General features: G+C 39.2%; 1 protein-coding gene across 11 annotated transcripts in view; it reads left to right on the top strand.

Moving 5' to 3' along the window:
* Nucleotides 1-22,261, top strand: part of LOC126267947 (kinesin-like protein KIF21A) — a 483,424-nt gene that overhangs the window by 385,970 nt on the left and 75,193 nt on the right. For 8 of the 11 annotated variants that reach the window (XM_049973266.1, XM_049973269.1, XM_049973270.1 and 5 more), the window contains 2 exons: nucleotides 5,075-5,221; nucleotides 8,290-8,446. In XM_049973266.1, coding sequence (XP_049829223.1) covers nucleotides 5,075-5,221; nucleotides 8,290-8,446 — 304 coding nt within the window. The remainder of the gene's footprint in view (nucleotides 1-5,074; nucleotides 5,222-8,289; nucleotides 8,447-22,261) is intronic. The other 3 variants (XM_049973272.1, XM_049973271.1, XM_049973274.1) reach the window with 2 other exon arrangements.

Raw genomic sequence — 22,261 nt, 5'->3', positions numbered from 1 at the left:
AATCTGAAGCAGTAATGTCAATAAAGTAGTGCCATCCTTTACAAGATGGATTATCATCCTTTGAATATGTGGAGTATCTGTTCTTGTAGGTAACTATGAAACAGATACCAGTCTGCCTAGTAGTTTTGGTTGTTCCTTAAGGGTGGCTATAAACCTTCAAATTTGTGGATGATGATGATAATGTCAGTTACTTTTTCCCAAAATCTGTACATTGATCTGTATTGTTTTTAGGGTAAATAATCACCAGGAATATGCATCTACATTAATACTATGCAAATCATTGTAAAGTGCATGGAAAAAGGTACTTCACATTTTTTATCACATATTACGGTTTCTGGCTTTTTCATGTGACTATACAGCACGAAAAATAAAACTGTGCAAATGCCGCTCTGTGTGTTGCAAGCAGTCTAATTGTATCTTTGCAGTTCCTACCAGAGTGGTATGTGGCCGTCTGTGGTATATTCATAGATTTCTCCCTTGATCCCGATATTTGAAGCTTTGTAAGCTTTCAAAGGTATATGACACATATCTGTAAGTGTCTCCCAGTTCAAGTTTCTCATAATTACCATAACATCTCCAGTGTGTCAAACAAACTTGTGATCCTTTATGCTGCCCTCTTATGTATACCTTCAGTAACTCCTTCCAGTCTTCTTTCGGTGGGTCCCAAACACTTCAGCAGAATTCTAGGATGAGTTACACAAGTTTTGTAAGATGTGTCATTTGTGGGCTGATTGCATTTCCGTAGTATCCCACCAGTGAACCAAAGCCTGCCACCTGTTTTACTTTTGATTGAGCAGAAGTTCTCATTCCATTTTAGATACTAATCACCCAACTGCTCACAGGAGACGAATGGTTCCAGTTATGACTCACTAATACAGGAGTCATAGAACAGTGCATTTTTGATGCTTATGATGACCACAGTTTGACAATTCTGAGTATATAAAGTAAGCTCCCAATCTCTGTACCATTTTGAAATCTTAGCGAGGTATGACAAGTTATTTGTACAATTTTTTTCAGATAGTACTTGTGCTTAGATACCCACATCACACACAGAATGTGAGAGACTGCTGTTAATATTGTCTACCAGGTCCTTAATATGCAACATGAACAAGAGTCTCAATATACTTCCCTGGCAAACGTGTGAAGTCAGCTGTTGATGACACTTTGTCCAAGGTGTCCTCCTTAACAAGAAATTTTCAATGTACTTACAAATTTTGCTTGGTAGTCCATTTGACTGTACTTTGATCCTTTTTTCATGTTTTGTGGGTTTCAGCATTCTTGAGACTATTTGGAACCTATTAATTAATTAATAGCTTCCTGGAACCTATTCTCTAGCAGAACTGGAGTATTAGAATCTATTACTCATAATTAATAGCGTAATCCATCCCTAGAAAAGTGAAAGTTGGGTTTCATGTGATCAATGTTTGTCGAATCCATCTTGGTGGCTTGGAGAAGGTCATTTTGTTAAATATACCTCATTACATTTGAGATTCTACAACAGATGTATGTCTTAGCTGTTGCATGATAGTTTTGTGGGTCATGTCTGCAAACCGTCTTGTAGATGACAGTAATCAGTGATTTCTTTTCCCAAATACTGGGTACAGGGATTTTGTTAAAGAAATAACAGTATATAATGGTTGAAAGAGGTGCTAACTCAGCTGAAAGTTCTGTATAGAAGCTGACAGGAATTCTGTTGGGTCTGTACCATTAGCCTTTTCTCTTTAGAGCTGTTTCTCAGTGCAGTTGATACTAAGTCTAGGCCTCTCATCAGTGGTGCAGGAATTAAACTGGACCACTACTCCAGGTTCTTCTTTTGTACAAGACCATTTGTAAACTGAATTTATTATTTTTGCTTTTGATTTGCTATCCTCAGTTTTGGTTCCAGTGTCATCCATAATTTATTTGGGTTTCATGGGAGTTCTTACAATAAATTTCTGCTGCAGTAGTCATTGAAGCTTCATTTGTTGCCCTTTTGACATCTGCACATGCCCATTTTATGTATCTCTCTCTGTGGCACTACACTTTATTTTAAAACTGTTGTGCGATAGTTGCCATTTCTTTACAAATGGAGGTTACCATTCAGGGTCACTACAGTAATAAGCTGTGTATGAGGTAGTTCATGATTGTTTGTTGGAGAGTGCGAGCGAGAATGTTTTTCAACTTAACAGCGTGTATGTATTGCTCAGGTAAACAGCAGCCTCCTGTTGGTTAGTATTCATATATAGGATAATTAAATATGAATTATTGTTTTAGGAAATAATTAATTTTGTTCTTTGCAGTGTGTTAATATTTAGAGATTAGATTTTGTTACAGTTTTTCCATTTTATGTTTGCAGGTTGTAATCCATTTAACAGATATGTTTCTTTGTGATAGAATAGATGGTTTTGTAATCATTTTATTCTTTTGTACATTTAATTTTTGTCAAAAATATCTATAGTAATTCTAACATTATTGGCTAATAATCAGTTTGTTAATTTACTTTTCAATTGTCTGGACCACTGATGGAATGTACCTACATTACAGGGAAGAAAAATACAAAAAAATTGACATTTACAAACATTAGAAAATTCAGGTTTGAATAAAAAGTAGTTTGAAAAGAATGCATTGCTACTCACCCTACAGAGGAGATGTTGAGTCACACACATCTTCAGTGAAAAGACTGCTATACATCTAAGCTTCTGGCCAAAAGGCATTCTTCCGAAGTACAAAATACAAACACAAACACATTCACAAAAGGACAGCTCACACACATATAACCACTGTCTCTGGCTAATGTGCACATCTAAGCTTCTGGCCAAAAGGCATTCTTCCGAAGTACAAAATACAAACACAAACACATTCACAAAAGGACAGCTCACACACATATAACCACTGTCTCTGGCTAATGTGCACAGAGACAGTGTCTTGTACGTGATTTGTATTTATGTGAATTTACATGTGTTTTTTTTTTTTTACTTTGGGAGAAGGCTTTTTGGCTGAAAGCTTAGATGTGTAACTGTCTTTTCATTGCGCCTGTCTGCAACTCCACATCTTCTGTATATGGTGCGTAGCAATCTATCCTTTTTGTAATACTATCATTATTCCATCCTGGATTTTTTATTGTTTACTGTCTATAATATTGTTGTTAAAAATTGGCACTTTCAATAGAAAAATGTTTAATCCAATAAAAATATGAAGACTTCATTTCAATAAGAAGATGTGATTGTTAGTATCCTAATACTATCTCTATGTCTTGAACATTGTTGCTTTGCCACAAAGGTACTCCCGCTTTGTTGAATTTCCATCAGTTGTTTGCTATGTAATGGAAAATATGCATGTATGCTTCCACATATCCTAAACAACTGTCTAATAATAATCATCACAGATAAGCGTGCTACGGGGTACTGAAATACGGAGAGCTGTTGCCTGGAGCAGATATAAAAAAATGAAGTTGTTCTCTCATTAATACTGATGTCATGATATGTTGTGTCCACAGCAAAACAGGTTGACAACTGATTGACTGGAATAACTGCCCAGAAGACAGCTAAACAATATATTTTTAGTGGGATAAGAGTACTTCATGTGGAGTTCTTCCCTTACTGTGGATGGCATAAGATTCTCAGTGTGAGGATTTTGTGCAGTTTCTCATGATCCGAGAAGGCAGCACATCTTGACTGAAATATTGACAGTGGACCTAAACACAATAGCAGAGAGAGATGACCACAGTATAACATCAATGGTGAAAGTTGTAGGCTCCAACAGATAGTGTTTACTAAAATTGTTAATATTGTAGTAAGTTACTTTGAGTATTACACTGTGTCCCTGCAAATGTCACATAGTTTTGGGCCAGATTAGGTGCAAATGCGCACTGAAAAAAAAAAAAAAAAAAAGGTCGCCCATGGTGACATCTAGATTCCCATAAAAAGTTTGTACCGTGCTGGCTATTGTAATTCTTTGTGATTACAGTGAATGAAATTTCTAATTTTTACTCCTAATCTCTGCAATAATCCCTCTGCTTGTTTCAGTTTTAATTCCTGTCATTAACAGTTCTAATGAAGCATGAAATTTTGCTGGAGTGGGATAGGTATCTATGTTTACAGTTGGTCCAAAATGTTGCCATTACAGATACTTTCATTAGATCTTCTGTACAAGATCAATAAAGTGAACAATAATTATGAACAGAAGCTACCTCTTCCCATAATTCATTGTGGAGATATCCCTAACAAAGTAAAATTATTAAAATTTTTTCTTATGTCCTAAACATGTTCCGAAACAATAGTGTCTTCCTCATCGAGATGATATTTCTGGGGGCATTTTGTTGTGCTCGTGATTATGAATGGTTTTTAGAAGATGATGATGCAGTTTCTTGTTCAGCGTTTGTTTGTAAAAGGGTTTTGTTTACCCACTTGTCTAGTTTGTTTAATTTTAATTTCATTTTCGACAAAGGAAAAGAGTTTTCATATTGCATTGTATTAAAACAAAAAGTGTGATAACTGCAAGTGAGTGCATCTGAAACATTGTACTTTCTAATGGAGGAAGAAAGTCATTAGGTACAGAGAGTCCACTGAGAATAACTCTGTTATGCTGAACCATATTTCAAGAATAATAAAGAAAATATATAATAATGTTTTTCCAAGAAGTACCTCCACTTGCAAAGTTGGGCAACAACTTGATAAAACATTTGTGAGAAACTCTGGTTGTTATAAATAATTGCTCATCCACTAATTATACTGCAAAAGCATGAAACTGGGACAATTTCCACTAATTGAAAGAAAAGGGTGTGTTGCCTTTTCAGTCCGCATTAAGGCTGTATTGTATCTGAATGACATGTGGGGGCAAATCTGTACAGAATGTAAGCAGCTTATTTTGATTTTGTAATTGAGAATGCTGTTTATGTTTCACAGTTGAATTCCTGTACTAATGAAGAGAACTTGTCTGTAGAGAAGTTGAGGGGAGGTTATGTTTGGTTGTCGTGATTATTGCTTTTATTATTGTGTTTCAAGCTAATCTCACAAGAGCATTAATATTTGGCCACTTTTTAACATACAGTCATCCGCTGACAAAAAGGTTTTAACAGCTGTTATCTTTCCTCTAGAAATTTGGTAACTAAGACTGAGCTACCGAAGCCCTCACCAGTGGCAGGTCGTAAAACTTACGACCGCCAGGAATCCACTTCTCCTCGAACTACACGCCGTACATTTAACACATTGCAGAGCAATTTGCTTGGCAAACCGGGATCAATGTAAGTGGGCGTGGTGCATGCTTGAATAACTGTAGTAAGTGCATGACTTACATTAAATGGTTGTGAAGACTTATGCTAGTGAGAAATATAGTGACAGTAAAATAGTAAAATGAGTGCTATAACAATATTAAGCAGTGTGCTCCTTTATCATGAAAGGCTGCTTAAAAATTAGTTTGTAGATTTTTTTGTGGTTCAAGCCATTATTGTTGCTCTGAAACTGTTTATCACAACAAGCTTTTTGTATTGAATATAGGAGGTAGTAGATCAAAAAATATCTCATTTAGCTTTCTGAGCTTAGCCTTGCTAATATTAAAAGCTGGTTTGTAGAACTGTGTTCCACTGTAATAATCATAAGAAAACAAGAAGATGGGCAGCTAGCTGTTCTTCTGTCTAACATAAAAAAAGGCTCTTCCCATCTGATAGAACTATATTGAAGTGGTTCAGTATTCCAGTAATCACTTCACAATCAGACTGTGATATTTTAACCCGTGATATCAATCACACTAATACTGGCAAAGAAGTTGCTAAGTTATATGTCCTTGTTTAGCAATTAGATGTTGTAGGTGCCACACGTTACATGAAGAATAAAGAGGAAGCAGACATTTTGTGGATAATTCAGACGAAATATGATCAGTTTGCTGTAATATCTTGTTTTGTTTATTTAATTATGTCAGAAAGACACACTATAGCTTACAAGTTACTCAAATTTTCCAAAACATGGTACTATAAGCATTTCAGTTACAATTAATTGTGGCATGACCAGTATGCATCAACTTCACATGCTTCCTCGGTGGCACCGATGACATATCTTGCGATATGGATTTAGTTATTACACTTTGTCACTGAAGAATTGGTATTCCACACTTGTAATCTGAAAGTAATGCTTCCATTTTACTATCGTATCTCATCCTGCATACAAAATTTGTGTTGTACGTAACATAATAAATTTGGTTTCTTTTGTATTGAGTGCAAATGGTCAGAACCTCACTTGGATGCTTTGGGTTATTGCTAACAGATTTTACATAACAGCCTGTATAAATTAAATGGATTGGAGCTGGTAGTAAAACAGTTGTTTCAGTGCATATGAGATGTGCCTGATCGGCTCATTTGTAAGAGTATTTCCTGAAGTTGGCAGTTTCTTGGGACGTAAATCATACTGGTTTAGGGCTTAAAAAAGTAAAATTTTAGAAAAAAAAATATATTTGCTATTGTACTACCAGGTATGGCAAACAATAGTCTTAAAAGCAGAGAGAGAATATTTTTTGGTATTTCCACAGTGATCTGAGTATCTGATTAGCTATTTCCTGATGGTGTTTGTTTCACAGCAAACATTAACATTTATCCTTCCATGTACTTGTACTGTTCTTCTGTTTTGATTTCTTGTATGAAACATTAACTGCAATCTTATACTTTGCTGGCATACATTTTGACTCTTAAACAAATGGAGCAGAAATTTTCTTTTTACTATTGCTCTTCTGTCAAGCTATTAACAATGCAAATCCCTTTCACTTAACTGTCATTTTACTTCATTTTTTTGGTAACTGGATATTCTCATTCTGTCTCCTGCCTACTCTGTTAACATCAGTTTGTATGTAACAAAGCAACAGAATTTCTGATTTGTAAACCACCAATTGATGAAAACCTTTAAGTAAAAGAACTAGAAATTATGTCTTTGTACTGTCAATGAGTTTCATAGGTCTGCCCCTCCCTACTTGGCCTCTTGCACCCCCCTCCCCCTCCCTCTTTCCTTTTCTTTCTCGACACAGTGTAGTATTTTGAAAGTAACCACTGCTTTAGCTTGCAGTCTGTAATTATACTGTGAAATTATTTCATTGTATTATTGTGAAAGTTTTCTGAACAATTATTTTGTTGTAAATAAATAAGGTGTTGCTACATCCATAATGGAATTCACTTGCTGACATGATTAATCTGTTAATTTTGTAAATATATTTAGCAGACTGTACTATATGTATATCATTGAATGTTGGTAAAAAATTACATATAATGCTGATATTAAATTGTTTTGTTATTTAACTCCCTAAATATATGTTAAAAATTGACATTCTTTATTTCATAATGTTTTGCATGAATTGAAATCATGATCAGAATGTCGGAAGAATCCTAAATATTACGGTAGTATACCTGGTAGAAATTGTGATGTTATTTAGCTGGTTATGGACATTGTGTGTACAAACAGCAGCATTACAGGATTAATGTTAAGATGCATACAAGTATTCTGTGCTTGTAGGTATACAAACATTTATTTTGAAGTTTCCAGTAATTTTACTTGTGTGACTTCCATCCTTCAGATTCTGTAAAATGTGCTGTATTATTTTGTCAGTTGCCTTTAAAGATAACATATTTCTCCCAGAACTGATGGAAAATTAGAATTCTTTAGTGAAAAGTGTCATTATATAGATGCAATAAAAGAGTATATATTTATTTTCTCTGTATAATAACCAGTTAAAAAAATGTTTCGTTTAATACTGTGACAATGGTGAACAGAATGATTCTTTTCACATCATTGCACTTTTAAAGAGAATTTTGCAGCTTGGAGTGTAGTACAACGAAGGAAAACTAAGATGTATAATTATTCAGTCACATGCTCAAACAACTGAATGGACAGTGTGACAAATTAAATTATGAAATGGATGAACACTGTGTCTAGAGCTCCAAAAACATCATTCTTTGTGTGGGGGAATGTACTTCTTAAGAAACATAATCATTCAGTCAAACACTTACATACCTGACTAGCTGTGTTATAAACTAATTACAACAATTTTTTGGAAAACATTTGAGCTACTCAACTGTGCTATTAACTTCCCATTGAGTGACAGAATTATCCATAACCTGTTTGTTTTCAGCTTAGAGAGAAGCTTTAAAATATGTGTGACAAACAATTGAACTGAGTATAACAGTGTGCTGCCACTAATATGCTGATGATTGTTCCATTGTCCTTTTGTTTTGTGCCATTAGTTAATGCTTAACATTGTGAGAATGTTTGTTCTACCACCAACTAACACGAGGCTTCTATGTGTGTGCCTGCACGCATGCTTGGGCTTGAGCAGGGATCAGGGTCTAGACGCAAGCCCACCTAACTCTCCCCCAACCTACCGGCGTACCAACAGTCGTGAGGAAAACGTGTTTTCTCGCCTTACGTCTGGGACTACAGCTTCAAGTGATCAGCAGATTGGGGAAGGTGTCATCAGTGTATACCAGGGGAAGGTATGATATTAATTTAGTACTTTGAATTTGCTGATCAATGTTAGCAAATATTCATGCCTTACATGTATACACTTATTTTTGTTATTTATTAATGAAGATGTTTAATTTGGCAGTTCACTCTGTCATGATGATTTTCTTGATCTCCATTAACTTTTTGATTACTCATATGTTTAGATACAACTTCACTGGCAAGAGAAATAACATGACAACACAGGCACAGACCTGAAAACCTTTTATTTAAAAGGCAACACACACAGAAACTTACCTCACCCTCACAAATAAAGTCCATTGGGTTTAGGTCGGGAGAGTGTGGAGGCTGGGCAATTGGTTTTTTCGACCTATCCATCAGTCACAGAAACTGTTATTGCCTGGCCTCAACACTCTGTGGTCCTAAATCCACTGAACTTTTATATGTCGGGCCATTTGAAAGCTCTTGTGTATGGAATCCCTGTACATTATGTTCAGAGTACTGTGCCCATATTATGGAAGGCTGCAAGATGATATGCAGTACTCGAGGGATACGTCAGTGCATCAGAGATTTACTATGATGGCAGGTTGATGCATGTATCAATTCCATCAGAGGGCATAGTGAACATGTCCTGTGAGAAGGACTTGCGTATGGTATGCTGGTGCATTCTGTTCGTGTGTGTTTCCCATGATTAATGAGTTGGATCAAATGAGTTGTAACATGGAAACAAAGCATTTCAAGAGCAATGTTCATATAACATAATTTCTTTGTCTATGTGTAAGGAATGTGTCCTGCAATTTGTGCTTTATGTTTTTGTTACACACTTTATAGATTGGAATGTATTGACGAAATTTTGGTTGGAGATATTATTGAACAAGATACTATGAAACACATGTTTTCTCCTTCTCCTTCTTCTTCGTCTTCTTCTCACCTGTGAAATCTGATGCTGCAATATTATATTGCTATCAGGGCTAATATGGCTGGACATCTTACTGTCAGTGATGTTTCTTGAATCCTCTCTAGAGTGTCAAACCGATGGCCTATCGACTTGAGTTTCAGTTTAGGGAATAGTGCAAAGTCACAAGGTGCCAAATCTGGTGAGTGTGGTGGGTGGGGTACAACCACCATGTTGTTTTTTGCCAAAAAGGTCCTGGTGAGCAAGAACGTGTGATGGCGTGTTGACATGATGCAGCAGCCAGTTCCATTGACTACAAAGTTTGGGCTGTCATCGCCACACGTTTTCACGGGGCCGTCTCAAAATGTCGCAGTAGTATGCAGAATTCAGTGTTTGGTTGGGTGGGATGAACTCTTTGTGCACAATTCCCTTGGTATCAAAGAAAATGATGATCATGCTCTTCCACTGGGACAATTGTTGCTTTGTCTCTGGGTCATAACCATAAATCCAGCTCTCGTCGCCAGTAATAACCGATAACAAGAAGGTTGGGTCATCAGATGCAGTTTGAGAAGGTCCTTGCACACTTCAACACATTGTAAGATCGCCACACACCAAACACAGAGTATTACGGAAATCACTGGGGACATGCAACATGTCCTCCCAGCTGAATGCCACTCCGCACACCGACTCATCAGATACGCAGCTCTCGCCACCTAGCAGTGCAAAGATCTACTACTCCTACTTTCTAGATGGCAGCACCAGTTCCAAAAATTTTAGGTTCCACCTTGTACAGCAGTTGTAATTTCTTTGGCTTTCTCAACAGATTGTTGAAATCTGTTGAACACTGGTTATACTATAAATCACTCAAATTTAAAGGCTGTCAGTTCAACTAAATATTAGGAATTACAGTTATGAACAACTTAAATTGGAACAGCCACATAGATAATATTTTGGGGAAGGCAAACCAGAGATTGTTTTACTAACAAGATGATTAGAAGACGCAACAGGTTGAGAGGCCTACTAAAGAGACTTCTACAATAAATTTGTCCATTGTCTGCTAAAGTATTGTTGCGCAGCATGGGATCTTTATCAGATAGGATTGACAGAGGACATCGAAAAAGCCCAAAGAAGGACAGCTTATACTGTATTATTGTGAAATAAGAGAGAGATTGTCACAGAAATGATAGATAAGTTCGGGGTGGCAATCATTAAAACAGGCATTTTTCATTGTGGCGAGATCTTTTCACAAAATTTCAGCCCGCAGCTTTCTCCCCAGAATTTGAAAATATTTTACAGTCATCAACCAAGCATGCAGAAAGAGTGAAGTATCCCTTTTTCCTATGAGCTGTTAAAGGGAGGATCACTAGAGAAATGGTCTGAAGGATGTTGAAAGAACCCTCTGCCACATATTTAAATGTGAATTGCAGAGTAGTCATGTAGATGTATTTTGATAGATTATAGGACTGGTTCTACACTCCTGGAAATTGAAATAAGAACACCGTGAATTCATTGTCCCAGGAAGGGGAAACTTTATTGACACATTCCTGGGGTCAGATACATCACATGATCACACTGACAGAACCACAGGCACATAGACACAGGCAACAGAGCATGCACAATGTCGGCACTAGTACAGTGTATATCCACCTTTCGCAGCAATGCAGGCTGCTATTCTCCCATGGAGACGATCGTAGAGATGCTGGATGTAGTCCTGTGGAATGGCTTGCCATGCCATTTCCACCTGGCGCCTCAGTTGGACCAGCGTTCATGCTGGACGTGCAGACCGCGTGAGACGACGCTTCATCCAGTCCCAAACATGCTCAATGGGGGACAGATCCGGAGATCTTGCTGGCCAGGGTAGTTGACTTACACCTTCTAGAGCACGTTATGTGACACGGGATACATGCGGACGTGCATTGTCCTGTTGGAACAGCAAGTTCCCTTGCCGGTCTAGGAATGGTAGAACGATGGGTTCGATGACGGTTTGGTTGTACCGTGCACTATTCAGTGTCCCCTCGACGATCACCAGAGGTGTACGGCCAGTGTAGGAGATCGCTCCCCACACCATGATGCCGGGTGTTGGCCCTGTGTGCCTCGGTCGTATGCAGTCCTGATTGTGGCGCTCACCTGCACGGCGCCAAACACGCATACGACCATCATTGGCACCAAGGCAGAAGCAACTCTCTTCGCTGAAGAGGACACATCTCCATTCGTCCCTCCATTCACGCCTGTCGCGACACCACTGGAGACGGGCTGCACGATGTTGGGGTGTGAGCGGAAGACGGCCTAATGGTGTGCGGGACCGTAGCCCAGCTTCATGGAGACGGTTGTGAATGGTCCTCGCCGATACCCCAGGAGCAACAGTGCCCCTAATTTGCTGGGAAGTGGCGGTGCGGTCCCCTACGGCACTGTGTAGGATCCTACGGTCTTGGCGTGCATCCGTGCATCGCTGCGGTCCGGTCCCAGGTCGACGGGCACGTGCACCTTCCGCCGACCACTGGCGACAACATCGATGTACTGTGGAGACCTCTTGCCCCACGTGTTGAGCAATTCGGTGGTACGTCCACCCGGCCTCCTGCATGCCCACTATACGCCCTCGCTCAAAGTCCGTCAACTGCACATAAGATTCACGTCCACGCTGTCGCGGCATGCTACCAGTGTTAAAGACTGCGATGGAGCTCCGTATGCCACGGCAAACTGGCTGACACTGATGGCAGCGATGCACAAATGCTGCGCAGCTAGTGCCATTCGACGGCCAACACCGTGGTTCCTGGTGTGTCCGCTGTGCCGTGATTGTGATCATTGCTTGTACAGCCCTCTCGCAGTGTCCGGAGCAAGTATGGTGGGTCTGAAACACCGGTGTCAATGTGTTCTTTTTTCCATTTCCAGGAGTGTATTTGCTTTTGCAGAACATAGTTTCATTGTACATCATTAGAAATGTGGAGTGCTTAAAGATTTTTTTGTCTTCTTTGATGTTTAACAGTGCATATCATAAATCTAGGATAAAAAAAAGATTTGCATGATTTCCCATAAGAATTCTTGTGCTGTATCGTGCAGCATTCCACATCATTTGGTTGATAAAATTAAAGTAAGGAGAATTTGCTTTTTGTAAAAGAGGTAGAATCCAGTCCTATAAATTGTTCTACAAACATGTCTGCTTTTAGAGCATCAAAAACCAATTGCAAATTATGTATTTCAGATCATCCCACCAGGCTGACAGTTGCATCATTTTGCACAATATTTTAACTATTGATCTAGTTGTTATAGGTTGAATGCTGTCAGCCAGAAGTTCAAGCATGTTAACCATTTATACTCCACCCACAGGTGTAATCTAGATCAGAGCCCTGTGTAGTTCGACCTCTGCAGTACTCACAGCATCTTGTGTCATGCCTCTCCTTTGGTGTTCAGACACAATAACAGTTGTGACTGATGCCCATACTGTTATAATTAAGCAGTGTCAGATTGAACTAGTAACACCAACAAGTGCTTTCTGCGATCCAGGTGAGCTTCAAGCATGTTTGTGCCGACATTTGATGGGCAAGTTGTGGTCAACAGTTCAGTGAAGTAATGATAGAAATCCATTACGTAATCATAGAAAGGTATGCCCACAAGTTTGTTGCAGTCTGCTTTGTTAGCAAATTGCCGATGATTTACTTTCCTCTATGATGTGCACATTGCCAGATTTCCTCCTCTCCCCACCCCTCTGATAGTCAAAGATGGCGGAACTAGCCCACTTGGGCCAAGTTCAAAATGGAGGGAAATTTGAAAGCCCACTTGTGTTACTGGGAAATTCAAATAGCATATGTCATAGGTATATCACAAATATTTAATATATTTGACACATACTTGCACACATAATTCATCCATATTTCTAGCGAATATCAGCTTGCATCTTCCTCTTAATTCTGAGGAGAATTGTAATTCTGCCAGTAATTGACTCTTGTTTCTAAAAAAGTACTGTCACTGGCAACCGCCTGATTCACCGCTCTTTCACACCATGCAGCTCGAGAGATAATCTAAAATGTATCTGTCATATTGAGCCATGTAGCATGACCTTTCATCATTAAACACACTGACAAAATTATTAGCTCGCTTTAGTGCTCATTCTCACAATATGGTTGATACAGTGAACAATGTAAATAAAAGACGGAGGGCACTTCATATTTTCAAATCCTTCAAACTCAGCTACTTACAGGAAAGAAGTACCAATATGTCATTTTCAGACATTTCTACAGGTTAATACTACTTGCCCCTAGCAGTAGTGGGGGTATGTTACCGCCACAGCATTTTTATTCAAGTAATGAGTTGAGTTGTGTATAATTCAGTTATGGTTGAAACATCTCCAGGCACTCCTGATTTATGCTTTTGTAACGTCTTTTCGCCTCAAACCCTCGGCCACAGTTGTGCAAGGGCTGTCTTACTATAACCAATGTTTCTTACGTATTAAATGAAATGTCTGCCAGTTTTGGTAGAATTTCATTCAGTCCTTCCAGAGATATGCTAATATGTATTGCAAGTGCCACCCCCCCCCCCCCCCCCCCCCACACACACACACACACACTTGCTCCCAACTAAGGGGGTGAAATGTCATTGTAGCAGTAATGAAGAAGTCTGGCGACCTTGAAAAACTATGGATTTGATGCTAATATTGGTCGTTATCAAATATTTTTGCAAGTCACTTCTTCTTTCCCTAATATTTTTATACAAGCAAGTATACAGATAATTGGTCATGTATAGACTAAATTCGATTGGAAGCACTCCTGAGTTAAGCTTCTATGTTATCCCCTTTCTCCCCAATCCACTGTACTTTTTTTTAAAAATAATGTAATCAAACATCAAATGAAACCAAGGTTACTTCATATTGCAAAACTTTATTGAGCCATGGAAGTAGTTAGTGATGTGTTGCTGTCAGTGAGATGTAAAAGTAAAGTTACGCAAATAAAAATAGGAAAAAGAAAAAATGAAAAGAGTTGATAATGTGAAGTGCTATTGCTGTTTCCTATTTTTTTGTGGATTGGTAACATTCATTGGACTTGCTTTAACATGGATCAACAGCCTACTTAAATTATTGAAAGGGGTCTCATATTCCACGTAGGGCTGTGAATGATTTTATTTTAGCTATTGCAATTTCAAAATTTATGTCATTATCGAGCACATATAAATGTATTGTGAAGACATAAAAACATGTTAGGGTGACAACAATAATCTGAAAAACAACCTCAAGAATGTGCTAATATGCACTGCTGACAAATTACTAGTGCAATGTAACTGTACAGATATAAGCTATGAATAATGGTGACCTTGTTGTGTTATGTCCCTATTTACAACCACTTAACATATAAGATTAAAATTCTAACCCTGTGAACACACAATACATACATAAAATTATAATGCTGCAAGTTCAAAATGTGTTTGAGCATGAAGGATGTCGTTGCAAATGACAAAAAGCATACTTTCAATGGAAGTGACAGATGTGACCACTAACTTGGTAAATATAACTAAATAAATGTAACTGCTTCAACTCGTGCTGTTTCTTGTGCAGTTTGAAACATAAATGTAGCTGTACAAAGTAAACTCACAGAATGGTAGTGAAAATAATAATGAGAGTCTTATGCACCTCACAGATTTACTAATCAGCAATATCAGCAAGCCATAAGTAAATAATGGGGAGATGACAACAGTCTGAACGCAATGAGCTAGGTGACACAGTGGTTAGCACACTGGACATGCATTCAAAAGAATGGCAATTCAAATCCGCATGTGACCATCCAGATTTAGGTTTCCAATGATTTCCCTAGATTGCTTCAGGCAAATGCCGGGATGGATCCTTTGAAAGGGCACAGCCAATTTCTGTCCCTGTCATTGAAACAATCTGAGCTTGTGTTCTATCTCTAATGACCTCTGTGTCAAGGGGATGTTAAATTCTAATCTTCCTTCTTTCACCAGTTTTAATAGAAAACAGTGTGCATCATGGCATGGCACCAATTACTACTAAACATATGAGAGTCAGAACTTTTTTGATCTTATTGTTCAGTGTGTTGTCATCTTCCAGATACATTTTATTCCTGATAAATTTCAGTGTGTGTAGGTGCTTGATAATGGCAATAACATAAAAATTGCAATAGCAAAAATAAAGCTCTTGACAGCTAAATGAGGAATATGTTGTCCTTTCAGTAGCTCACTGACCTGTGCTAATGATGTACTTTGGCAGTCAGTTGATTTGAAAATCCTGGTTCATTCAGTTAAAAGCTGATCAACAGCTACTCCTCTGTTCCAATAAGTTCTGTGCATACTTCAGCAGACACTGTTGGGCATGGCTGTAGAAGAGTATGTGTTACTGGATTTTGATAATTTTAGAAGCAATGACTATAGAACTACAGCAGTTGTAATAAACCATCTCAACACGTTTATTTAATGTTAATATTGCTAGCACTTAGATTAATAGACCATCATAGACAACAGCGATGTGGGTGACCAGGAAATATTTAATGGTACTGATGGATATAATTTGGTATTACCTCGATGCCTATGTAGCTGCTGCCCTAACTGTTGACTGATGATGGTCTACTACAAAGTCGACTGTTTCTTTATTTTTCTTTTTACTATTTCGGATTTAGGCATTGTTGGCTGGATAGTGAACATAAAATCTGAATGGTAAAATATCCAGAATGCCTATAAAATTAATCATTAACAATAAAATGAAACAACTATTGGTGGTAAAATGCCGCACAGTAATTGTATTAAGTTTGTTTTTGAATGAAATATGTTGTTAATCATTCTGTGGTTGTGGCCAGAGATACTCCAGAACATTTGTGTAGCTTAGCCTGTTTGGGCTCCAATTCACAATGACACTTGTTTCCAGACTCCAAAATGAACACAGGCCTAAACCATCATCTGCTTGGCTCTTCCGTCCACCTGATCTACCTTGTTAAGATAAATCTTTTTTGTTGATTGCAGCAGAAGCACAATGATATCAAAGTTTGCATTTTGCATATGCTGGAAATCCCGTAGAAACACAGTTCATTGAAGAGGGGCTGTGTAGAATATCTATTCCATGTTTCTACAAGTGTTGCAGTGCTGTCGAATTTTGGACTGCATTCCCTATTTGGCAAAGAAAACAATGAGATAGTGGTATTTCATCCCCAAACACTATTATAAAGATCATTGTCAGTTCCACGTCAAATGTCGTTGGGTTATTAGATGAAGAGAAAGTAGTCAAACAAGTAATTTTATTGACTTTATTTGTGGAATCTGTCAGTATCTGAGATGTTACATTGCTTCTAATGTTACTGAAAACACCAGTTACAAGATAAAAGTTCTTTATAATATGGAAATGTTTGTTCTTCTTGCTGCTCACATAACTGATGACAAATTTATTAAATAGTACTTTTTTTTTTAATTTTTGAGGTTGTGATGTCTTCTCACCTTTGGAGTATCTGAGCTAATATCTCAAAAACTTTGTGCCTCACTTGTGATGAGCAAATGTTACATTCCAAGTGCGGTGTAGAGATAAATGAACCATATGACATTTGTCACCTGCAGGTGAACCTCTGATTATATTTTGCAAGCAAGATAAGGCGAGTGCTTACCCGGACTTGTGTAATCCACTGGAAAAAGCAAGTATTTGCTAAGAACTTAAACATACCAGTCTCGTAAGAACTTAAACATAGCAGTTTTTAAATGACTGATCAAATAAATTATACTTGTGCATATTCAAATATATGTATGCAGCATAGGGCAATTAAATGGTGAGAATGCATGTCTACTGTGCAGCTGCATGGGTAAAGGTTGGTATTGGAATGAAGCTCATGTTGATACTTCTGGAGTTACTAGCTGTCTGTCTGCTTAATTTTGCTTTTGAGCCTTGGTCTTAGAGTTAAAACAATTGTCAAGCCCAACTCCCCCATATATTCATGTTTGTCTTATATCATCTCATATGATACATATATCCTTGTGAAGGATAACTGAAATATCCTATATCCGTGTATCCAGCAATGCTGGCTGTATGTTGTACTCTAGAATTTGTTTGTGATTCACACTTTCACACACATGGTGCTGTGACAGTCACTGAAGGAAAAAGGATTCTATTAACGTGTGCTTATGAACTATTTCTTCAGTATGAAGTCCTATCCATAAAGAATCTAATGAATCTGTGACTGAATAGTAGACGATTTGTGTTCAAATACTAGTCCATTCAACTTTGAGTGAATGCTGACATCATATCGACAAACTTTAGATAGCTACACTGTGCATGGTTTCCTTGCTGACTGTTTTAATGACACATTTTGGCATTGCAGTCCTCAACTAAGGTAATTATTTGGGCAAATTTCTATGTTTAAGCTTTGCAGGTGGTGTTCATTTTGTCCATAATTGTATCATGCTTGTATCCAAACAGCATAATTTATTTTGTCTTCACAGATGTTTGGGCAGTAAGTTGTTTTTGTAGCATCTTCTTGTTAAATGTACTTTGTGTTGCAACAGCAGTAAATGTAATCGATGCTGTGATGATGATGATGATGATGATATCATCATCATCATCATCATCATCATCATCATCCTTGTGGTTCTCACATTTATTGATTCTTCCTACAATACTATAGCTATGCACAAATTAAATCCAAAAAATAAAATTCTACTGCAAATGTCCATTATTTTAATTTTGTATAGTGCATTTTTGCTACTTCATTGCCTGGAGCAGTTCTTGTCACTTCAAAGAATCCCTAATCTCAGTTAAATAGAATGTGCCAGCTTTGGTATGAGGGAATGGAGCATTGATTTATTATTATGTTATGGCAGTTATGGTCAGTAGCTCTTTTGGTTGGATAATGCCCTCATGGGCTCAACATTTGTTTGCTGAGTACAGACTCAACAACCCCAGGGTTCCCGAGTTGTTTCTTTCTGGAAGAATGGGTCCAAGACATAAAAATGACAAAGCACAACCTGTATTGTGATGCCAGAAAGTTATACAAGGCCAAAGATATACAAGGCATACGTTTGCTACTTTCTTTGCATCCATTCTTAAACAGCCAGTCCAGAAAACAAATGCTACCAGTGCACAAATGGAAGCCGCTATTATCAGTACTAGTACCTGTGTTGCAGAGCCACTTATGCTGTTGCAGTTATTTTAAAGCCTGCCCCTTTCTTAGAATTTGACAAAAAGCCATGGTTGCTGATGTTGTGGAACTCCGTGTCCTTCCAAAGATTGTCTGGTCCACTGTCCAGTGCTACCTCTACCACTTCTACGGTTGTGACTCTGAAGCCTCCTCGGACCAAAAAATTCAAAGTCAAAAGCACAGATCGTCTGCTGATGGAGATGGAAAGTACACTGTCCAACAATGTTGATATCATCCTCTCTGACTTCTCTCTCAAATCTTCTTCAGAGGCGATGGATCTTGATGTCGGGCTGGGGCAATCATCTTATACCACAATTGAGTCGCCACCCATTTCACAGTTCTTCTCCCTGGCAGAAAGTCAGGATGATGGTGCTATCCCCATGGCAGATGGCTCTCATCCAACTTTGGAATGTAATGGGTTTAGGAGATGTGTAGAGGGACTGAAACTTCCAGCACAAGATGTCCCCTGTGCTTTTGTTTGAAGGAAAAGAATTTTAAACCATCCTATGCTCTTGTACTGTGGGGCTGTACACTTTATCGCAAGGATGACCAGACTGAGGAAAGGGCCGAGGGAGGGTTTTCTATATTTGCCAAAATGCAACACTTATCTGCTCTCCCCCTAGCTACTGACTTGCGATAGATTACAGCTGAAATACATGTTTGCTCACTACATGTACCTCTGCACTATGCAATTGATTCTGAGGCACTAACGGATTGTATAGAACAACTCTCCTGACTATATCTCGTACTGGTGAGATTTCAATGCCCATCATGTATTGTAGGGCTCAGCCTCTACTTGTCCTCGGGGTTGGGTTTTGGAAAGCTCTTGACATATCACGAGCTGTGCATCTTCAACACAGGTACTTCCATTAATTTTTGTGCACCTACTGGGTCATTGTCAACCATCGACTTTTCCGTCTGCTCTCAAGCCCTTCCAGACTCAGCGGGACATCATTGACCACCTTCATTCCAGTGACGACTTCCCACTCTGCGCTCGCCTACTGGATAGAGCTCACCCTGAAAGGATGCAACTACAGTGGATGATCAGCAGAGCCAACTGGATGCTGTTGAGCTAGCTGGCTGTGTTTGAATGCCGCACTGGCATCCAGGATTGGGTGAACCACATCACACAGGCAATCCACTTGCCGGTGACTCCTCCATCGCACTTGGAGGCCACGTGTCTCTTGGTGGAATGATGATTGCTGTTCAGTCATTTGGGTCAGGTCTGCAGCTCTGTGACAGTGTAAGAGCTTATCAATGGCAGAAAAGCTTGTAACCTTCTGTTTAGCAAGGGCAAAGCCTTGATGCGTCATCAAGTTCATGGCAGGCACCCATCAATCATTCCACATGTTCTACAGAAGTATGGGAAGCCATCAGAAGGATTCCCGGTAAAGGCAATCAGTTGCCTATAACAGCACTGTTGACTCAGATGCATCTCCAAACACCACCTATAGATATCGCACAGACTATGGCAGTGTATTTTGTGCTGACTATTGCACACTGCTAGCCAAGATCCATAATTCTGCTGTTACTGTGCCACCATGGAAATTGGTGAATTAGACTTCAGGTCTAACAATTTGGAGCCCTACAAGTGCCCATTCTCCAAGTGGGAGCTGTCTGTGGCTTGCAATACTGCAGCTGATCATGACCAAATCTGATATGGCATGATGTGGAAATATTATGATGATTTAATTTGATAAGGCAGACAGGCAGCTTTCCCAGCTCATGGAGGAAGGCTGTTTTGAGAGCTCTTCTCAAACCAGGAAAGGGCCAAATGTGTCCCAATAGTTACTGGAGTGACACCTTAATGAGCTTTGTAGGAAAGACATTGGAGTGAATGGTTAACTGTCATCTGTAATAGAGGTTGGCAGCGAGGCAGCTCCTAAATTGCTCTGTATGGGTTCAAGAGATTTGTCGACCACTTGATCTTTGTAGAAGTGGCTATCCAGCAGGCTTTCCTACGTAAACAGCATTGCGTAGGTATATTTTTTTAAAATTAGTGAAGCATTTGATACTATTTGGAGACACTGTATTTTAGGGCAGTTCCACCAGTGGGGCTTTCGTGGCCAGCTCCCCATCTTTATTCAGTTCTTCTTATCAAAGTGCTATTTTTGTATTGAGTTGGTAATGTGCTGTCGAATAGTTTCAAGCAGGAGAATGGTGTTCTTCAGGGCAGTGTTTCAAGTGTTACCATCTTTTCTTTGCCATATCCATAAAAAGTATCATGTTTACCGTGAGGGGTCCCATACAATACTCCTTATTTGTGGAAGGTTTTCCAGTGTGCTGCCCCTCATCCAGTATTGCGACAGCAACCTGTCAGTTGCAACTTGGAAGCTGGAGGGATGGTCTGCAAAGACTGGTTTTATGTTTTCTGCAGAGAAGAGTGTGTATGTGTTCAGTTTAATCGTTCTCGTTGTAGTTGTAATTTATCTGAATTATGTGTGTGGTACAACATTCTCTCTTTTAAAGACTCTGTGCAGGTTTTTGGAGCCTCATTTTGACTCCAAACTGTCATGGTTACCAGACCTGAAGGCAAGGGCCCAGGAGGCATTGAACATTTTGAAGTGTCTTTCTGATCAAGTTTTATAGGGCCTTTGTTTGATCGTGGCTGGACTGTGGGTGCAGAGTTTTTGGGTTCACAATGCTTTCGTACCTGAAAATTGTTGGTACTGTTCACTGTGAGGGGATCTGGGTGGCCACAGCACTTAAAAGACCGCCCACATAACCAGTGTTTGTGCTGAGGCAAGGGGTGTCAGCTCCTCGCTGCTCCCACTTCTCCAGCACACCACACCAACACTCATCCAGCTATGGAACACTTCTTTATGAATCATCTTTGGCCAACAAGGCCATTTGGGATCCATTTGAATTGTGTGCTGGAGACCCTTGGTATGGATCACATACAGGCTCAAATCCGGGGTTTTAGCCAACTGCAACCCTGGTTACTGCAGGGCCCAGAGTAATTTTAGATTGAGTGCAGTACAGGAGAGATTGAACTCCTGCTCCTGTTTTTAATATAAAATTTTCAACACTTTAAACCATTGCCATAACTATGTGACTGTCTCCATGGATAGGTCTAAACAGTGGGAATCAGTTGTTTTACCAAATTGTGTCCTGAAGATTCAGTTACCTCCAGAGTTCAGTATATTTGATCCGAGCTATCTGCAACGGCACTGGAGCAGGTAGATGTGCCATGCCTGCTAAATTCTTCATCCATTCTAATTCTGTGAGTGCCCTTAAGTCTCTGCAACACTTGTATCCAGCTCATGAAGTAGACTAGGATATTGGGGATGTCCTGCCTCTGCTACAGTGGCTGGGGAAAGTGGTGTCCTTATGCTGGGTGCCAGGGCAAATGGATTTTACCAGGAATGAAAAGGCAAATGTAGAAGCCAGAGAGATGTGTTGTGATCCGTCATTAGCTCAGTGTGCCAGCCTGCTGCACACACTCGTCTCACTGTTGAGATAGAGAGTCATACTTCGATGGGAAGATGAGTGGCTGGAAGTGACAGACAGTAAACTCCATCTAGTAAAGCCCACAACGCAGTGCTGGCATATTTCCTTCCAGCTGCACAGATGGGACAAGGTTCTTATTAATTGTCTTCGCATAGGCCACAGCCCTATGAACCATGGCTTCTTGCTCTGGTGAGAGAACCCTTCAATGTGTGGTGCTAGTGGCATATAGATGAGTGTGTGCCATGTTTTATTAGGTTGTGTTTCATTTTCTGACCAGAGGTTGGCAGCAGATTTGCTGAAAGATCCACCCTATGTTCAAACGACTGTGGTGAGAGTGTTATGGTTTTTTGATCTGTCTGTCTCGTGTCCTAAAATTTTAGGGGGATGTT

The sequence above is a fragment of the Schistocerca gregaria genome, chromosome 4, assembly GCF_023897955.1.
Source record: "Schistocerca gregaria isolate iqSchGreg1 chromosome 4, iqSchGreg1.2, whole genome shotgun sequence".
Taxonomy (NCBI): Eukaryota; Metazoa; Arthropoda; class Insecta; order Orthoptera; family Acrididae; genus Schistocerca; species Schistocerca gregaria.
Note: the sequence above shows the minus strand (reverse complement) of the source record. Positions and strands in the feature narration are given on the sequence as shown.